Below are 17253 nucleotides of genomic sequence, written 5' to 3' on the forward strand. Positions count from 1 at the left end.
TTTTTTTTAAGATTTTATTCATTTATTAGAAAGAGCACGAGTGGGGTACGGGGCAGAGGGAGAAGCGGACTCCACACAGAGCAGGGAGCCAGACGTGGGGCTCCATGCGGAGACCCCGGGACCATGACCTGAGCCAAAGGCAGACGCTCAACCGAATGAGCCACCCAGGCGCCCCAGAAAGTTATTTTTCAAAACCTCCAACTATGGAATGCGTAAACTGTGTTCTGTGTTTCTGCTAACAGCTTGATTAATTCACTGGTGGTGCTTATAAGCAGAGCTGGGGCGCCTGGGTGGCTCAGTCGGTTAGTCGTCTGCCTTCAGCTCAGGGCATGATCCTGGAGTCCCAGGATCGAGTCCAGCATTGGGCTCCCTCCTCAACGGGGAGTCTGCTTCTCCCTGTGCCCCTCACTCTGCTCATGTTCTCTCTCTCTCTCATTCTCTCTCAAATAAATAAATAAAATCTTAAAAAAAAAAAAGCAGAGCCTGTTACCCTATTCTGCTTATCTGATGTCGATTTGACCCCCCTTCATACTTCTATGAGTAATTGGACTTATCAGACACTACTGTTGGGAAATGAAATACTGCTATTCCAATAGCTCCTTAGCATTGACTTCTTAGATGCATTGTTTTGTTTCTGAGATGGACTGTGGGCACCCCTGGCATCTCAGAGCCTCCAGCCTCTCTGGTTTCCTAGGTCAAAACTGATTAGGATCTTTACCTAATTAGCTACTAGTGTAAGCATTGTTTCCCTCCATACTCATACCCTCTCTGAACTGGCTCATTGTTTTAACACCTTCATTGTTCCTTTGCTAGTAAATTAAAGACTTTGGTATATGTTTAAGATCAATTTGTCTTATTTATTTTGTACTTAGTAAAAGGGAGTCTCCTCTGACTAAGCTGAGAAAAATTCCTGTAGTGGTAGGACTATAACTACTCAAACATGTCTTTACTACCCTAGCAAACTGAAAAAACGAAGAAAAAAAGAAGACCTGATAAGTAAACTATAGACCTGCCACATTTGTAGAAGAGAGAAATTCTTTGAAATGGGAAAATCTCCCTATTAACTATAGTTGGGCAACAAAGCCATGAATTATCAATGGTTCTTAATTAAACCTTTAGGAATATAAAACCCATTGTCAATGAGAGACCCTTTTTCAGGAAACTACATATACTCTATTGCAGCAGTTTTAGGCTTATTATTTATGGTCTTGAGTCTTGGAGTAAATGCCCCCAGATTAGCCATTGTTATACACGAACTAGCTGGCTGCTTCTAGCAGGCTTCTAAGTAAATACTGGAATCCTTCAATTCGGAGTGTCCTCTGCTTCCAGTATTTTAGCTCTTTTCATCTATTCATATAGTTGTTCATTCATTCATTCTAGTAATCACTTTGCAAGCGTACTAGGAATAATTTTGTGCGGCGTGGGGATGCTTCATTAAACCCGACTGACAGTCTGCTCTTGCGGCACTCCCAGCTTTTTTTTTTTTTTTAAAGATTTTATTTATTTGACAGAGAAAGACACAGCGAGAGAGGGAACACAAACGGGGAGTGGGAGAGGGAGAAGCAGACTCCCTGCCAACCAGGGAGCCCGATGCGGGACTCGATCCAGGGACTCCAGGATCATGACCTGAGCCGAAGGCAGTCGCTTAACCAACTGAGCCACCCAGGCGCCTGGCACTCCCAGCTTAGCGGATTCCTCCTACCCTCCCTCAAATCAGTCCTTTTCCTGCCAGTCCTTTGAGAAACAATGACGGGGCTCTCCCAGAGCCCTTTCTTGATGTCAACGCTGAGTTCCTGTTCCATCTCCATCATTTTTCCCTCCCGCAGCCCTGGCCACTACCTCTTCATGGCCAATAGGAAGATGGGAGAGGCTTGGAATGAGGAACACACAGCCTCCCCCACCAGCACTTTTTTTGCTAAAGAAGGAAAAGCAGCAGGAGAGTTGGAGAGATCTCCATTTTATTATGGAAAACTTAAAAAACAAACAGGCAGTGGATGAGGAAGGAGAAATGGGGAAGACGAATTGAGGTGCCTTGTTAGTCACCCCTCACCCTTGCAATTCAATTCAGTTGTGGACCACTAGGAGGAACAGAATTAAATAACTGGATGGGGGTACAGGGCTAAGATTCCCAGCCTTCCTTCTTGGGGAAAACTGAGGTACAGTAATACTGAGCAAAAGTGGAGGAAGCCACGCCCCCAATGAGGCAACTGCCAGGGACAGGGGGGAGGGTTCCACATGGACTCAACAAGTAGGTATGGTTGTAAACCTGGGACTTTGGCAGGTGGGGCTGGGAGCTAATGGGGTTTGTAAACCAGGCTGGTGGTCAAGAGAGGAGGCAGGAGGTGTAAACAAAGGGGCAGTGGCCTAAGGAATAGGAAGGAGAGGGGCCTGTAAATGGAGTGGGGGCAGGCTACCCAGGATGAGTGCTTAAATCCTAAGAGCCCCCAGGGGGTGGTGGGGAGGCAAGGGAGGCTGAAGGGAGAGTGTACCTGCCCGGGGAGATGGAGGAGGTGCTCCACCTCCAGCCCCAGTGAGCACTGTGATCTTCCTCAGGACTTGATGCTCACTTTTGAGTCACCTCGGATGCCACCAGCATGTCTGACACACTCATACCAGGGACCTTTGGTGAGGGTGGAAACTGGGTGACTAGCTCTGCTCCCATAAACAGGATGAGGAAAGCAAGTTGGAAGATGTTGGTTGCTCTTCCCGGCCAAGCTCATGTTCGGGGTCTCTCTGTTCTCAGTCTTCTGGGCTCCAGGATCTTCAGTTCTGGGAAAGGGTGGGTATAGGCCCTATGTTGAAAGAGGGTCACCTCCGGCAGGACTCATCTGTGGGAGAGGAGGCAATAATGGTAGAGAATGAGTGAGGGCCTCTGCCCCCCATCTTCCCCACTTACTCTCTGCACTGATCTTCCATGCCGAGCGCTTGCTACTGCAGGAACAGTGGCCATCACCCATTTAGCCTGCGTTCTGTGCCAGGCCTTCTTACAACTTGTTTAATCCCACAATAACCCCAGATGAGGCGAAGTCATTTGATGTCCAGCCATAGTTCCAAGGTGCTTCACAAAAATTACTGAACCCTCTCAGTAAACCCCAGGAAGTGGTTATTATTAACCCCATTTCATAATTAATAAACGGAGACCAGAGGTGAGTGCTTTCCCGGAGGTTACATACACCACAGGTAAGAGACAAGATGGAATTCAAATGCAGGCCTGTCTGACCCAAACCCTGTGTTTTAACCACACTAGAGCGCTCAGAAAGAGTCCTGGTTTTGAAATCTGGATACCCCTTGTGCACTTCAGTTCCCAAGACCTCGATTTCCCCACTTGTAAAGGAGCGGGTGGGGCTAGAGGTCAAGTCTCTTCCAAGCACCAACGTTATTAATTCCTCCCCTTCCCTCCTGGACCGCAGTGTCCGCTATGAACACCAGGGGGTGCCCTCGGCCAGGCCGAGCCTTCGCTCACCCACGATCAGGGCCTTGGTGCGCAGCCCGCCCTGGAGCTCCCGCTGTAGCAGCAGCAGGTCCTCCTCATCCTCTTCGTCTTCGGGTTGGGCCGCTGGGGGGCTGGGGGCACTGGGAGCCTCAGGCTCCGGGCCCAACTCCTCCAGCACCGAACTCTCGGAGGGGTATTGGTACGTGGTCTCCAATGCTGTCTCGCTGAAGGAGATCTTGAGCTGAGAGTGGGAGAGAAACGGGGAGGCCCCGAGTTTAGCCCGGGGAAGCTCCCAGGGGGGCACACGCAAGGTGGGGGAGGGGAGCTGGATTTGGGCACCCTACTGACTTTGCCCTGCGCATCCACTCTGGGACCCAGGGGTCGAGTTTTCCTTTTGACACAGGCTCTCTAATCCCAGAATTTCCCTCTTCTATGCTATCATTTCCAAAACATCAGACTGGCCTGAGCTTTGGCAGAGGTGGCAGAGGTGGGTAATACAGGACTCGGGTCCCTACTTTTTAGACTGTGGGTGGTGGAAGAGTAAAAAGAAATGAAGATACATGAAGATAACTCCTGTAATCAGAACTGACTCTTTGGGCATCGTGAGGGCAACCAGGAAGGCTTCCTGGAGGAGGAGGGAAGTTTGACTGGCAGGAAATAGCTGGCTGGAGGGAGTCCCAGGCAAAAGCAAAGCCAAGCACTTTGGTTTCCACACCCTCAGCCCCTTGAAGTTCCTGGGAAACCCAGGACCCTGGACACCTGTGCCCTCCTGCTCGCCTCACTCCTCTATAGCTGGAGTGGACCGACAACAAAGTGGGGCTGGGGCCTGGGAGGAAAGAAGAGACCTATCAGGCCCAGAGGAAACAAGACTCTCCCCTAACACGCAGGGGAGATGGGCCCTTGAGTCCCTGCAAGGTACAGCTGGGGGAGGTGACAGGGGCAGAGAGGAAAGTCCATGCAAACACAGGTTGGGGTGGAGAATGCACCAGGAGAGGCATGCAGAGACACAGGCAAAAGGCCAGAGGGGACCTGGAGGGGGCAGAAAATCCACAAACACACTGTCCCAAGAGCAGGCGAGCCCCAGCTGTTCTCACTGCCTTTCTACCCTTCCCCTTGCCCTTTTAAGAAGCTCAGGGGGCAGGGGCAGAGTGGGATTAACTCTGGGAGCCAAAGCGATTAAGGAGACAAACAGGAGGATTCCATGTGAACTACTTGGAAAGGTCCGGATGATCTACTCAGGCCTTCCCAGGCACCTGTTTGGGAAACTCAGGGCTTGGGCCCTGCATCCTTGCATCTCCGCATGGGCTGGGGTGTGAGAAGAGAGAAGCCGGGAGGGTGGCTGGACAGGTGGATGCTAAGGGCTGTATGGAATGTGAAACCTGGGCCCCCAAGGGAAGCTGGAACTCAGAGGCTCCAAACCATGGTGGGGGCCGGACGGCTGGTAGGGCCATCTCACTGGGAGGAAAAGCCAGAGCCTGACTAAGGCCCACAGGGTAGTCCCACTGTGCCATGCCCCACCTCACCTCTCATCTGCTCTCGCTCTGGCCACCCTGGTCAAGGTTCCTCGAAGCAGGGGCACTCACGTCTTGGGGCCTTTGCACTGGCTATTCCTTCTACCTGGAACACTCTTCCCCCAAATAGCTCCATGGCTCCCTGTCTCCCAGTCACCCTATTTAAAGTTCATATTCACTCCCCCAACTTTCTGGTCCTCAAGGTTCCACTTACCCTGTTCTAATTTTTTCCCCCCATTATCATTTACGACCTTCTAACATACCAGAGAACTTACTTATTTGTGATCTGATCTTGTGTCTGCTGGCCATAAGAGCATGAAAGTTGCTACAGGGAGTAAGGAAGGGTTGGTCCAGACCTCAGATGTGGTCCCCACAGAGAATCAACACTGGGGAACAATGTGGGAGGTACACAGTCTGTCTGTGGAGCTGCTGGTAGAAATGAGTGACAGCATACAGACCCTTTACATCCCAGCTTTTCAAAAGGGACCACTTCTGGTTCTGTTACTGACAGATTTACCCAAACTTCTGGGGCCCCATTTGTTTTCTTTTCACATCCCCTTTTGGGATAACAAGCTCCACAGTTTATTATCCACTCTGAAAAAGGATTCATTTTATTTGCTCTCAGTCATGTTTTCTTTCTTCCCCAACCCTGCTTCTCTCCTCACCGCCCCCTTCCACCCCTCACCCCCGCCCCAACTTCTGACTGGGCTTCTCAGGAATGCACAGACTGCATGGGAGTTGGGGCGGGGTGGGGGGGTGGGGGGGGGGGGACAGAGGGGTGTGACTCACTTGCTCCTCTCCCATCAGCTATATAAAGTCACAAGGGGGCCAGAGAGGGGAGGAGCCCATCTCTCAGCTAGAAGGGCCTCTGGGGAAGGGCACCAGCCACAGGGCAGGGCTGGGATTTCTCTCCATGGCAAGGATATGTTTGATGGCATTAGCTTGCAAACAGAAGTTATTTAGGGAAGGGGGGGTGGTCCTCTGGTCCCCAAGCAAGTGGGTTGGGTCAGAGCTGGGACAAGGCATTCTAGTCCCTGCTGAGCAGGGTGCAGAGAGAGGGGAAGGAGGCCTGACACAGGGTGGAGGGGGAGGTGTCTGGGTCTAGAAAACTCTGTGCTGCTTCTCCCCACCCCCACCCCCAGACCAGCCAGGGCTTCCTTATTCTCTCACCACATCCTGAGCAGTTCTGGCAGGCCCAGGGCCCAGCGGTTCCCCACTCAGCCCTACCAGCCTTCCGGCCCCCACCCCCAGGCTTCCTGTTTGGGTGATCTGCTTCCGGCTCCCCTACTCCCTGACCTAGGTAGGGTCACTATCACAGGTCCTGCCCTGCACTCATATGGTCCCCAGCTTTGGGCCCCAAACTTCATGCCTCCCTCTGCTCTTCCTCCCCAAAGGCACAGGCCAACCTCAGTAGCAAGTGACTTGTCTGAACAGCTAATCCTGGCAGCTCCAGACCCACCTCCTTACACCTGCCCAGCCCGAAGGGGACGGGGTTGGCAGCAGTCAGAGTGCTCAGGCTAGACGCTGGTACCATGGCTCAGGATGGGAGCATGAGCTTCACATGAAGATGAATTGGGGGACCAAGTGACCCGCAAGCTCCATCTAGGTCTTTGGTCCCTGTGGTTTCCCACTGACAGGACACACGAAAAAACCAAATCTGAGGATGTCAGATGAGATGAGGACTGGAGACTAGGAAGGGCTTCCCGGTCTCTGGAGAGATGTGTTAGGTGCAGGGACCTCTCTCTCCTTAGAGATTTTCAAGCTGGAAACAAGCTGGTGTGTAAGGAAGGGGTTGGGCTGAAGCCAGGGCGAGAAGCCTGGCTGCTCCCACTTCCTGCACTTTGTCCTTTTTCCAGTTTTAACCTCTGACCCTCTGCTGGCCTCAGCCCCCACCCCTGTCCCCAACTCCCATTGTATTCCCTGCTCTCAGCACCGTGCCTCCAAATTCACTTCTCTCTTCTGCTACCCCAAAGGGAGGGACAGGCCAGGGCAGCAGGAAGAGAGGGGAAAAAGGGGAAAACCAACTGCTGAGCCAGTCCTGGGGAGGGAGGGGAAGCCCAGGGAGGAAGGAAGAAGGGGAGTAAGGAGCGGGGGTATTTTGGAAGAAGAGAAGGCTTTTCTTGTCCCAAGAGAGAAGGGAGCACTGTCTAAAGCAGTGGCCCAGCTGGGGGTGTGCAACCCTGAGGTCACCCACTTCAAACGGCCTCTGTGTGCGCCTCTCCCATGGAGCAGACTCGGGGTTCAGAAGTCTTCTCTCTGTTCTCCAGCCCTATTCCATTCCCCTGCCCCCACCCTAGGACGTCTCCTCATTCAGCTCTGGCCTGCCTTGGGACTGAGACCTTCCTCCACTCACTTCTCCCTGCCATTTCTCCCTAGAACCCCAAAGCCACCCCCTGTGCCTCTTGAGGCTTCCTGCCCCAACATTCACTCCCTTGGAAGGTTGTATGTGCTTTCAACCTGATAACCCTGCTCTCATAGATTCTAGGCTGTAGCCTTGGTTCAGGTCTCCCACCAGAAGGGCTGTGTTCGGTCACAGACTCAGAGGAAAGGAAGGGAAGAAATGGGGCGGCGGCAGGGGGTGTGGGGGGAGCTGAGGGGGCGGGGAAGATGGGACCCAGAGCCTGAGGGAATGAAGAGTGAGCAGCCTGGGCACACCCTGTGAGACACACCCAGGGGCAGCACTTGATTTGGGGCAGGATCCTTGGGCTTGGAAATGAATGGAAAATGAACTCTCTAAGAAGGAAGGGTGTGTGTAGAGGAGGAAGGGTGGCGGCAGGAATTAACACGAAAGAATAGAGGAGGACAAGAATACAGGGATATAAAAAAGAAAGGAGGCCGGAGAGAACTGAGGAGCGGGCTTCTGAGAGGTCTGGCTTGGCTGCTCCCTACCTGTTTGTGGTGCCTTTCAGGGGACCCCTTGGCAAGGCAGCTGCGGCTGAGGCGGAGGTAGCCCCCCAGAACCAAGATCTCCTCGGCAGTCGGGTACCGCTTCTTCCCAGCTCCAGGGACCGCCGCATCAGCTGTGGCTGGGGTGGCGGGGGTGCTGGGGGCCGCAGGGGGCACGGGCCGCCGGGGGTTGACTGTGAAGGTGTGTCCACTGCGGCGAGGGGCCCCCACCCCCGGCCCTGCCTTCACCCCATAGAACAGACGGTTCATGAGGGGATCCCCAGGGGACTGGGGAGCAGGTGGGGCTGGGGGTGGGGGAGACAGAGGGGCTGCTGGTGGGGGCCGGAGATCCACTGCTTCCTCTTCCTGCCTTCTAGAGCCTCCAGTCCCAGCGTGCTCTGGTGGGAAGGGGGAGGGCACAGAGCTGTCGTTCTGCAGGGTTCTCAGAGGCCTGCCCTGAGCCCCCGCCTTCTCCTTCTCAGCCTCCCCTTCTCCAGCCTCGGTACCAAGAGGCCCCAGATACTTCTCAGCAGACTCTGGGGGGACTGGTTTCTGAGTTTGAGTCTCTGTGTCCCTGGGTGTCCATTCTCGAACCTTTCCAGAGTTCAGGGTCCATTTCCATCCTTCTGTCAGCCTCAGGCCCCTCTCACCATCCTCCACAGGGCTGGGCCTTTGCTCTGCTGCCTCCGCTTCTCCGGAGCTGCTGTCTGGAGCCTCCCTTGTCAGGGTCTCCGGCAGCTCTGTAATCTCTTCTGAGGCCAGCCTTGGAACTGGTCTCTCTTCTTTTCTCCCACATTCCTCCGAACAGTCTTTTCTTTCTTTTTCTGAGCTCAGCCTCCACTCTGATGCCTCCAGTTGTACCAAACTCTGTTCCTGAGACTCTCCAGAGTCAGGCCTCCATTTATGGGACTCTGTCAGCCCCAACTTCTGGGTGGGCTCTGCTGGGCTCAGTCTACTTTCCACCACATCTTTTCTCCTGGGGCTTTGTTCTCCCGGCTCTGCCAGTCTCAGACTCCACTCTGGATTTTCTCCGGGGCTCAGCCTCCACTTCCGGGCCTCTGGCAGTCTGGAGCTCCTGTCTCCAGCCTCTCCTGGGCTCTGCCTCCAGTCCAAAGCCTCTGAAGGCCTGGGGTTCAACTCTCGGGCTCCCCCTATCCCCAACCTCCTCTCTCTGGCCTCCCTGGGACTGAGCCGCTCTTCTTTTGACTCTCTTCCCTTGGGGCTCTGATCCCGCATCTCCCCAGGGCTGGGTCTCCGCTCCCGGGCCTCCAAAGGCCCAGGCCTTCTCTCTGCAAGTAACTCTTCATTCCGCTGCTGCTGCTGCTGCTGGCGCTCCTGCCGAATGAATCGGTTCTGGTGCACCGGCCCAATGGCCTCCAGGAGGACGGCCGACTCATCTGGGTCTGGAGGTCCAACCTCTGTAGTCCCAGGTGCAGGGCTAGGTTCTCCAGGAGACAGACCAAGCTTGGCCCGGCGGCGCTCCAGCAGCCCCCGCTTCCAGGCTGGCATCTGGGACAGACGCTCCCGTTCTGCCTTCTCCCGGCCACGAAGGGCTGCCTCCTCCTGCCGGCGCCGGGCTAGCAGCTGTAGCTTCCAGTCTGGGATGGTGGCCATGGTCGCGCTGAGGTGAGGGTGGGGAGTGCTGGGGCCAGAGAACAGGAAAGAGAGGCTCCAGGGGGTGAGACTGGGGGTGGGGGGAGAGGAAGTAGAGGGGGAGAGGTGGGACACGGAGATGGGCACAGGAGCTGAGGGTAAAGACAGACGGAAGGAGTGAGAAGATGGAGGGCAAAGAAAGGGGAAAACAGAAAGTGAAAAAGCTGTGGGCCAAGTGGGGGTGGGGTCGTGGCCCTGAGAGGAAGAATAGAGATTCAGGGCAAAGAGGCAGGAGTCAGATTTGGCAGCGCAGGGTTAATGGTATCAGAGACAGTCCCAAGGATGTGAGAGGAGAGGAGGGCGGAAAAAGAAGTCGGAATGAGAGAGGAGAGAGAAAAGAGAGGCCGGGGGTGATGGAGGTAGGGTTCAGGCGAGGTTTCCCCACCGTTACCCCAGAGGCGGTTAGAGTGGGAAGGGAGATCAGGGAATCCCGCCCGAAAGGGGGTGGTGGGACCTGAGGGGATGTCGGGGAGGTGAGGAGGGGCGGGGAGTGGAGAGGTCTAAGGGAGCAGGGGAATCAGGGGGCAGAGGGGAAATGGAGCTCCGCGGGCGCCCGGGCGCGTCTCAGCGCGGGCTCGGGAGGTCCCGGCTCCCCTCCCAGCTCCGCTCCGGCCACGCCTCTCCGGCCCCCCAGCCGCCACCCGGCACTCCGCCCCCAGGCAGCTCGGGGCGGGGGGGGGGAGGGGGGAATACCCTCCCTTGGGGACTTTCGGAACCCGGGTGTCTGGGCTGCCAGCACGTTCCCAGAACCCTGGCGTCCACCCCCACCCCGTCCCGTCCCCGCCGCCTGCCTCTCCCACCGGCCGGGCCCGGGGCCGTGGCGTGCGGAGGACCCGCGCCACGGCTCTGCTCTCCCGAGCCTGCCAGTCCAATGCCCGGGTCTCCGCTCTCAGGGAACCCTGACATAGCCGGCCATTCCCACCCAGCTCGGACCGCTCAGACAGGCAATCTCGGCACAAAGAGGAGACAGCCCAAGGTCCGGGCCGGGGACGGGAGACAGGAGACACCCCCTCCCCAAGTCTGAGGCCCCTCAGTCAACTCACAAGGCAGCGGGGCTCCCAGGGGAGGGGGTGCGGAGGAGCCTGGCGTCCGGAGGGAGGAGGAGAGAGGAAGAGGAGGAGAGTGGGACCGAGGGAGATCCGGAGACAGGAGAGAGGGGAGGAGGGAAGGAGAGGAGGAGGAGGGAAGGAGAGGAGGAGGAGGGAAAGAGGGAGTCGAGGAGGAGGGACGGAGACAGAGAGAGACCTGGGGGCCGGGCGGGGGGCGGCGACCGCTTTGTCTGAGGACAATGGGGAGAGGGAAGGGGGCGCGGGGCGGGGCCCGAGGGGCGGGGCCTCGCTCCAGAGACCCCCCGCGTGGGGCTAGGCTCGCGGACTCCCCTTTTCCCGCCGCAACCCCCGGCCCTCCATTTCTGTCCCCGGGGACCACACCCCGCTCCCTCTCGGTAGCCCTGGAGAACCCAGGTGTCCGGACCCTCGCCCCGAGCTCGCCGACCCAAGGCAGCCGCCCGTGACTCAGGCCCCTCGAGGGACTTGCAGAGGAAGCAGCAGCTGCTACAGCCGGGCCCGCCCTTCCCATCTCCTGCCGCTCCTCCCCACGCTTTCGCCTCCCCCGGCGAGCCTTTGTTACTGCGGGGTCCAGGGCCGCCACCAGGCTGTGGTGGGCCCGTGGAGAGGGGGTGGCAGGAGAGGTACTCAGAAGCCAACGGCCATGGAAACTGGCTCCCCCACCTGAGCCGCTGCCCCACTCTTTAGCTTCAACCTGTCTCCCATGGGTCCCCTGGTCTGCAGCGAGGGAAACTGGGGGATTTGGAGGAAGGGGGACTGGGCCGACCTGGGGAGGTGGGGGTGGGTCTGCCCGAGTGGCCGCCGCTCGGCGGTCGCCAGAGGGCGCGGTGGCTGCCCAGACTCGAGTTTGGCGTGCCGGGCTCCGCTTGCCTTCCTTCCCAAAGTCAGCCCTCTAGCTAGAGAGACACTGATAGACTGCATATCATATGTAGAAAAAACAGGCTGAATTTTATTTTTCTGCTGTGCGTGTTCCTCAGGACAGCAGAGAGCTCTTAGTCACCCAAAATGAAGAGTGGGAGGATCCTCTCAACTAGGTTAGAGGACAGAGCCCAGGGCCAGGGCCTAAGGAGATGGCAAGGCTAGCCAGGGGGCTGGCACTTGGAGCCTGGAAGGGCAGGCATTACCATCAAACCTGCAGACCCTAGTACCACTCCTAGAAAGGGAAGCCAGAGGAGAAGGGGATCCCTGAGGTGCAGAACAGTGGGAGGGAAGTGGTCAGGCCCACCCTTCTTCCTTATAAGAGGTTCTTAAGGTGGGGGGTGGAGGAGTCAAGCCCTAACTGAGGAGACAGATAAGTTCCCCACCCCCTCTTCCTGGTTGGTGAGAAGTAGATGTTGGAGTCCAGTGGTTGAAACTCAGAATTTAGGGTATGGAGCTGGGCCCAAGGAGTGGAGGCTCAAGCAGGGGAAGGGATAGCCCCTTCAGTCCACAGATTTGGGCCTCTGGTCTGAAGCAGCCAGGGCCTGGATGTTAAAGGAGAGGAAGTGCAGGGCTCGGAACCAGGTTAGCTCCTCACTCGGCCTCACCTTCCTGGGGCCGGGAGAGCAGGTGGAGTTTTCTTTGTAACTGGGCCCGGAGGTAGCGGAGGTCTTGCTGGTCAAGTCCGTGAGCCAGGCCCAGATAGAGGGTAAGGAGGAGAGCAAGGAGGAGGCGGTCAGTGCCCAGGGTGGGCACCACCCACAGCACCGTCAGCAGCTCCACACACACTGGGTGGCGCAAGTGGGAGAAGAGTCTCAGAGCCCGGGGAGACTTCAGGGCCAGAGGCTCACCCAGCCCCAGCACATGGTAGTACACCTAGGAGGGAGAACAGCTTAGAAATGGGATCAAGCCCCTTTTGCACCTTAGTTACCTCTTTCCTCCCCTTCCAGGAAACTTCCCCTTCTGTAACTCAGGCCCAAGAACCACCCTTCTGAGACGTGGGCCCCTGATCCTCATCTCTGGCTCATGAACCTTCCCCAGTCCCAGGAGGCCCATGGTTTCAGGCTGAGGGGAGACTATCTTATAAGAAAGGGAAGTAGGTGAGGGAGTTGAAAGAAGAGGAAGGTGGAAGAGCACGGGAGGAGGAGGGAAATCCTTAGAACGGAAAAAGGCATTCTAGAAGGAATCATAGGTCTCAGGTAGGAATCTGGCAGCCTCACCTGCTTGAGGCCCATGAGCTCGGCGTAGTCAAAGACGAGAAGGATGCTGAAGATGAGGAGCCAGGATATGACGTGGAGCACAAAGCAGAGCAGGGGCACCCAGGTGGCCCATGGTTCAGCCCGAGCCTCCCACAACACAGGGCCTCTGGGTACAGGTTCCCAGTACCGCATCACCAACTGGGGAAGGATGAGCGGTTGGGTATCTCAGCAGCCTACCCTTGAAAGACCTAGACCCAGAGGCTGCCCCCACCCCAGGCTGGTCTGCAGCTCTCTCCACCTCTACCATGAGCATCACAAACAAAGAGTCACCACATAGAGGGTGCTAGGTGGGGTCCCAAGGATGTAAGGATGACCTGTATCTACCCTGAGGACTTGCAGAACGGATGGGGTGACCGGATAGGTACATAAAGTAGCTTATGCCAAGCACTCACTGAGAAGACAAATGAATGCTAACTGGGAAGCCTTCTCTTGAAACTGAGGGAAGTGGTTTTGAAGAAAGGGTAGCACTGAAAGAGGTGTTACCGAGGGGATCTCAAGCAGAACAACATGAACAAAGTTGTAAAGGTGAGAATGCACATATCTGCTTGGGGAATGAGGAAAGGTACACCGTTCTTGATAAGGAGGATATGTGCTGTGGAGGAATGGAAGCTGAGATGAGAGTCCTGAACACTCTCAGTTCTCTTCCTAAACCCACATTTTCAGAAGGCTAAGGTCCTTGCCCCTCCAATCTAGGACACTCTTCTCACAGATAGTTTCCCTTGGGACTCAGTAGCCAAAGCCTCATACCTGCAAGGCCAGGGCAGTGCATGCGACATACAGTGACCTCTGAAGGACCCCAAAATATCGAGACATCCACGCCTTCACTGTGTCAGTTGCCATGAGGCTGTGCTGCCCCACAAATAGTAGGAGGAGACCCAGATCCCAAGCCAGGGGGACAAGGATGCTGCGGTCCTGCACGGCAGCCAGCCATCCCTGGCGGGCATCTAGGGGGAGTTGAAGAAAGGGACAAAAGATCAAGAGGCTTGTGGGAAACACCCCCAATCCTACTCTCCTTTTGGGGACCCAGGCCATATCCCCTTAATGCTTTCAAGAGTCTTAATGCTTCCTCTCCAGGCTTTGCCCACCTTGCTTTTCCATTCCCTGCTTCTTCCTCCTTCAGAGTGGGGAGGAGGATTCCTATACAGTCACAAAAAGCATGGCTGGAGAGGCAACCGTTGGACTGACCCTCTTCTTTCGGTACTCCAAATGCTCCCTCTTTTGAACACTCTCCCCTCCATAGTCCTCTCTTTAAAAGCACTTTCCTTTCCTCTGCTTATCGCCCTTTTCCACCCCACTCAGTCCTCACTCTCTTGCCTCTCCAAACCGCTAATCCCTGAGTTCCTAATTTAGCCTTCTGGTCTGTCCTGAAGCTTCTCCGGCTTCTCCGGCTTTCACGGTTCTAGTTCCCTCTCCCGGACTTCCCCTGTCATTTGTCTCCAGGCCCCGCCCTCCCTCCCTCTCGTCCGGCTCCACCTCCAGCCCTAGAGCTCATCCTCGATCCCTCCCGCTCACCCGGACCACGAGGCTCCGGGATCCCTCCAAGAAGTGGCCGAAGAGAGGTAAAGCGCACGAACTCCACTCCGGTGCCAAAGGCCAGGATGAAAGAGGCGAGGGCAGCAGGGATCAGGAGCAGAGCTGGGGCCATGGCGACACACGGAGGGGTGGGGAAGGGGACGGGCTTGGGATTCCCGCGGCTACAGGCCCCGCCCCGCCCCCGCCCCCTCCCGGGGTCCCTGCCCAGGAAGGCGGGGCGCCTTCGCTCAAATGCCAGGGCTCGCGTCCGCGGCGCGCCCTTTTCTCTGCCCGCAGGGCGGGTCCTGGGTGCCTTTATGGAGCTAGCAGTCGCTGCGTCACAGAAGGGAAAGTTAGAATTCCGAGTGGCAAGAGGAAAGGGCAGCGGCTCTGCAGCCACTCGAGTGGGTTGAGTCGCAGCTCGGCTGGTTGTCTCATCTAAAATGAAGACAGTTCCTCTCTTTCAGGGTTCTTGTAGAAACCGAGAATTATCAGTCCCCTTTTCTGTAACCTTAGCCAGAAAACCTAGCCAGAGTCAGAGGTTACAAAGCCTCAGTTAACACTTCAATTATAAACGGTGAGAGAACGGAAGACTGTTGACCTAGGCTGAGAACCCAAAGCTCTGAATCACCTATTACATCTTGTTAAAGAGTTAGTGACTATTTTACCATAAAGTAATGTTTATTCCGTAACTTACTCTCTCCACTTGCCAAGGACAGAAAACTTCTCTGACACTTACAGATGATTTCTAATAATGCCAAAGGCTGTTGATTTGTAATCATGAGAGTAACAATGTTAAAATATTTGTGATAGAAAATTTTATTTGTTGTAAACTTTGTAGTAGGCTAATTTTATCCAAGCCTGTGATAATTAACTATGACTTCACTCTGCAAGCTTATTAGTCTGACCCCACATACTAGTGAGAAATCGCTAAGACCTTTTGTCTGAACATATTTTTCCTTCCGACCTGTTTGTAATATCTAGACTAATATAGCTGAAAAGCAAAGTAAAAGGTTTTCCTCCATCAGAATTAAAGATCATGTTGCTATGGACCTAGTCACAGTAGCTATGACCATCGCAGAGAACTCAGACATCATTAAGTGAAATCCCTTGGCTTATAGACAGAAGAAATAGAAAATTTACCAAGATGAGAACTAAGTTGCTGCTAGTCATGTGGGCTCATGAATGAAAAAATTGCCAGGCAGCATCCCACAGCCTTTACATTCCTCCTCCCACAGGCTCAGTACTCCTACTCTCCTCTTAATCAATGCTGTTGTAAACTGTTACCAGACATATTTTCCCCTCCAGGTGCAACCACCACCCTGCTTTCTGCTTCAAGAGGTTGTCCTGAATGGACTAGATCAATGAAAATCACAGCTTTTATTGAGGAAGCCCTCTGCAAAACCGCTTCCTCCTCTCAACCTTTAGGACTTAGAGGTGGTCACAATAGAGCTGTGGGTACTGGAGTACTGCAACATTATGATTTCTCTACACTCTCCCAACTTCTTTGTAAATTTCACTTTATTAAACTCTCTCCAGGCGCCTGGGTGGCTCAGTTGGTTAAGCGACTGCCTTCAGCTCAGGTCATGATCCTGGAGTCCCTGGATCGAGTCCCGCATCGGGCTCTGTGCTCAGCAGGGAGTCTGCTTCTCCCTCTGACCCTCCCCTCTCATGTGCTCTCTCTCATAAATAAATAAATAAAATCTTAAAAAAACAAAAACAAAAAAACCTCTCTCCAAATTACCCTAATTTGACTGTGCCGTCATTTCCTGCTAGGACCCTGAGTGACAGAGATACTTCTTATTTGTGCTACAAGCTATCGTATTTTTTGAAAGTGTAAGAAATTTAAACTGGGGCACTTCCATGTCACTAAGTAAGAGTGCACATGAGTGCTAAAGGGGGATATAGAGACAGCTGGTACTGTAAGGAATCCCCTGGACCTGCAGGCCATAGACAGGTTTCACACAGTACAGACTCTGAGTTGTGCAAGGGGACTAACATTTATTTGGGTCCTACCACATGCCACACCTACAATGGCTGTGCTTAATATATATTAAGACATGTTTATATGTTTAAAAGTCAGCAGTGTTAAAAGTCAGCAGAGCTCGCACTCATTCTACTACACCAAAGTTTTACAAACTTAAGTATAATTTACTTGCAGAAAAGTCACAAACTAATCACCCATCTTTTTTTATTGAAGTGAAATTCACATAACATAAAATTAACTAAAGAGAAAAATCCAGTGACATTTAATACATTCATAATGTGTGTAATCACCACCTCTATCTAGTTCCAAAGCATTTTCATCACTCCAAAATAAAACCCTGAACCCATTAAGCAGTCACTCCCCATTTTCCCTTTCTCCCAGCTCCTGGCAACCACCACTCTACTGTCTCTATACATTTACCTATTCCAGGTATTTCATGTAAGTAGAATCATCCAAGGTGACTTTTTGTGTCTGGCTCCTTTCACTTAGCATAAGGCTTTTGAGGTTCATCCTCAAAACACTGTAGCACGAATCAGTACTTCATCCTCTTTTATGGATGAATAATATTCCATTGTGTGGATATGCTGCATGTATTTATTCAACTGCTGATGGACATTTTTCTTTTCACCTTTTGGTTCTTGTAAACTGCTGGTATGAATATTTGTGTACAAGTATTTGTTTGAACACAAGTTTTAGTTCTTTTGGGTATATGCCTACTAATGGTAATTAGTATGGTAATTTGGTAATTCTATGTCTAATTTGCTAATTCTATGTCTAATTTTTTGAGAAACTGTCAGACTACTTACCACAGCAGCTGAACCATTTTATCGTCCTACCAGCAATGTATATAATAAGGGTTCCAATTTCTCCACATCATTGTAATCAACCAACTTTTAATTTAAGGGGCACCTGGCTGGCTCAGCTGGTGGAGCGTGAGACTTTTGATCTCAGGGTTGTGAGTTCAAGCCCCATGTTGGGTATAGAGCTTACTTTAAAAATAAAAATAAAAAAATAAGTAAAATTTAAA

General features: G+C 53.8%; 2 protein-coding genes and 1 non-coding gene across 5 annotated transcripts; 1 reads left to right on the plus strand and 2 right to left on the minus strand.

Annotated features, from left to right (window-relative positions):
* Positions 1-1458: 1458 nt before the first annotated feature.
* PPP1R18 (protein phosphatase 1 regulatory subunit 18) lies at positions 1459-11011 on the minus strand. 2 transcript variants are annotated; one of them, XM_045866504.3, is made up of 4 exons: positions 10527-11011; positions 7834-9472; positions 3464-3674; positions 1459-2828 (listed from the first exon to the last, which is right to left on the minus strand). In XM_045866504.3, the coding sequence occupies exons 2-4, from the start codon at positions 9442-9444 to the stop codon at positions 2809-2811; spliced, it is 1842 nt and encodes a 613-aa protein (XP_045722460.2). In that variant the 5' UTR covers positions 9445-9472; positions 10527-11011; the 3' UTR covers positions 1459-2808. The 2 variants fall into 2 exon arrangements, with proteins under 2 accessions (XP_045722460.2, XP_054361742.2); XM_054505767.2 differs by lacking the exon at positions 10527-11011 and having other exon boundaries at positions 7834-10520.
* A 468-nt stretch (positions 11012-11479) lies between these two features.
* NRM (nurim) lies at positions 11480-16271 on the minus strand. 2 transcript variants are annotated; one of them, XM_045866505.3, is made up of 4 exons: positions 14240-16271; positions 13475-13671; positions 12689-12865; positions 11480-12344 (listed from the first exon to the last, which is right to left on the minus strand). In XM_045866505.3, the coding sequence occupies exons 1-4, from the start codon at positions 14370-14372 to the stop codon at positions 12063-12065; spliced, it is 789 nt and encodes a 262-aa protein (XP_045722461.2). In that variant the 5' UTR covers positions 14373-16271; the 3' UTR covers positions 11480-12062. The 2 variants fall into 2 exon arrangements, with proteins under 2 accessions (XP_045722461.2, XP_045722463.2); XM_045866507.3 differs by lacking the exon at positions 12689-12865.
* An 862-nt stretch (positions 16272-17133) lies between these two features.
* TRNAK-UUU (transfer RNA lysine (anticodon UUU)) lies at positions 17134-17206 on the plus strand. The gene has a single exon. It is a non-coding gene; the product is annotated as a tRNA-Lys (tRNA).
* Positions 17207-17253: the final 47 nt, after the last annotated feature.

Source organism: Mirounga angustirostris, unplaced genomic scaffold, assembly GCF_029215605.1.
Source record: "Mirounga angustirostris isolate CCGP_5_RB_7025 unplaced genomic scaffold, mMirAng1.0.hap1 SCAF_8, whole genome shotgun sequence".
NCBI lineage: Eukaryota > Metazoa > Chordata > Mammalia > Carnivora > Phocidae > Mirounga > Mirounga angustirostris.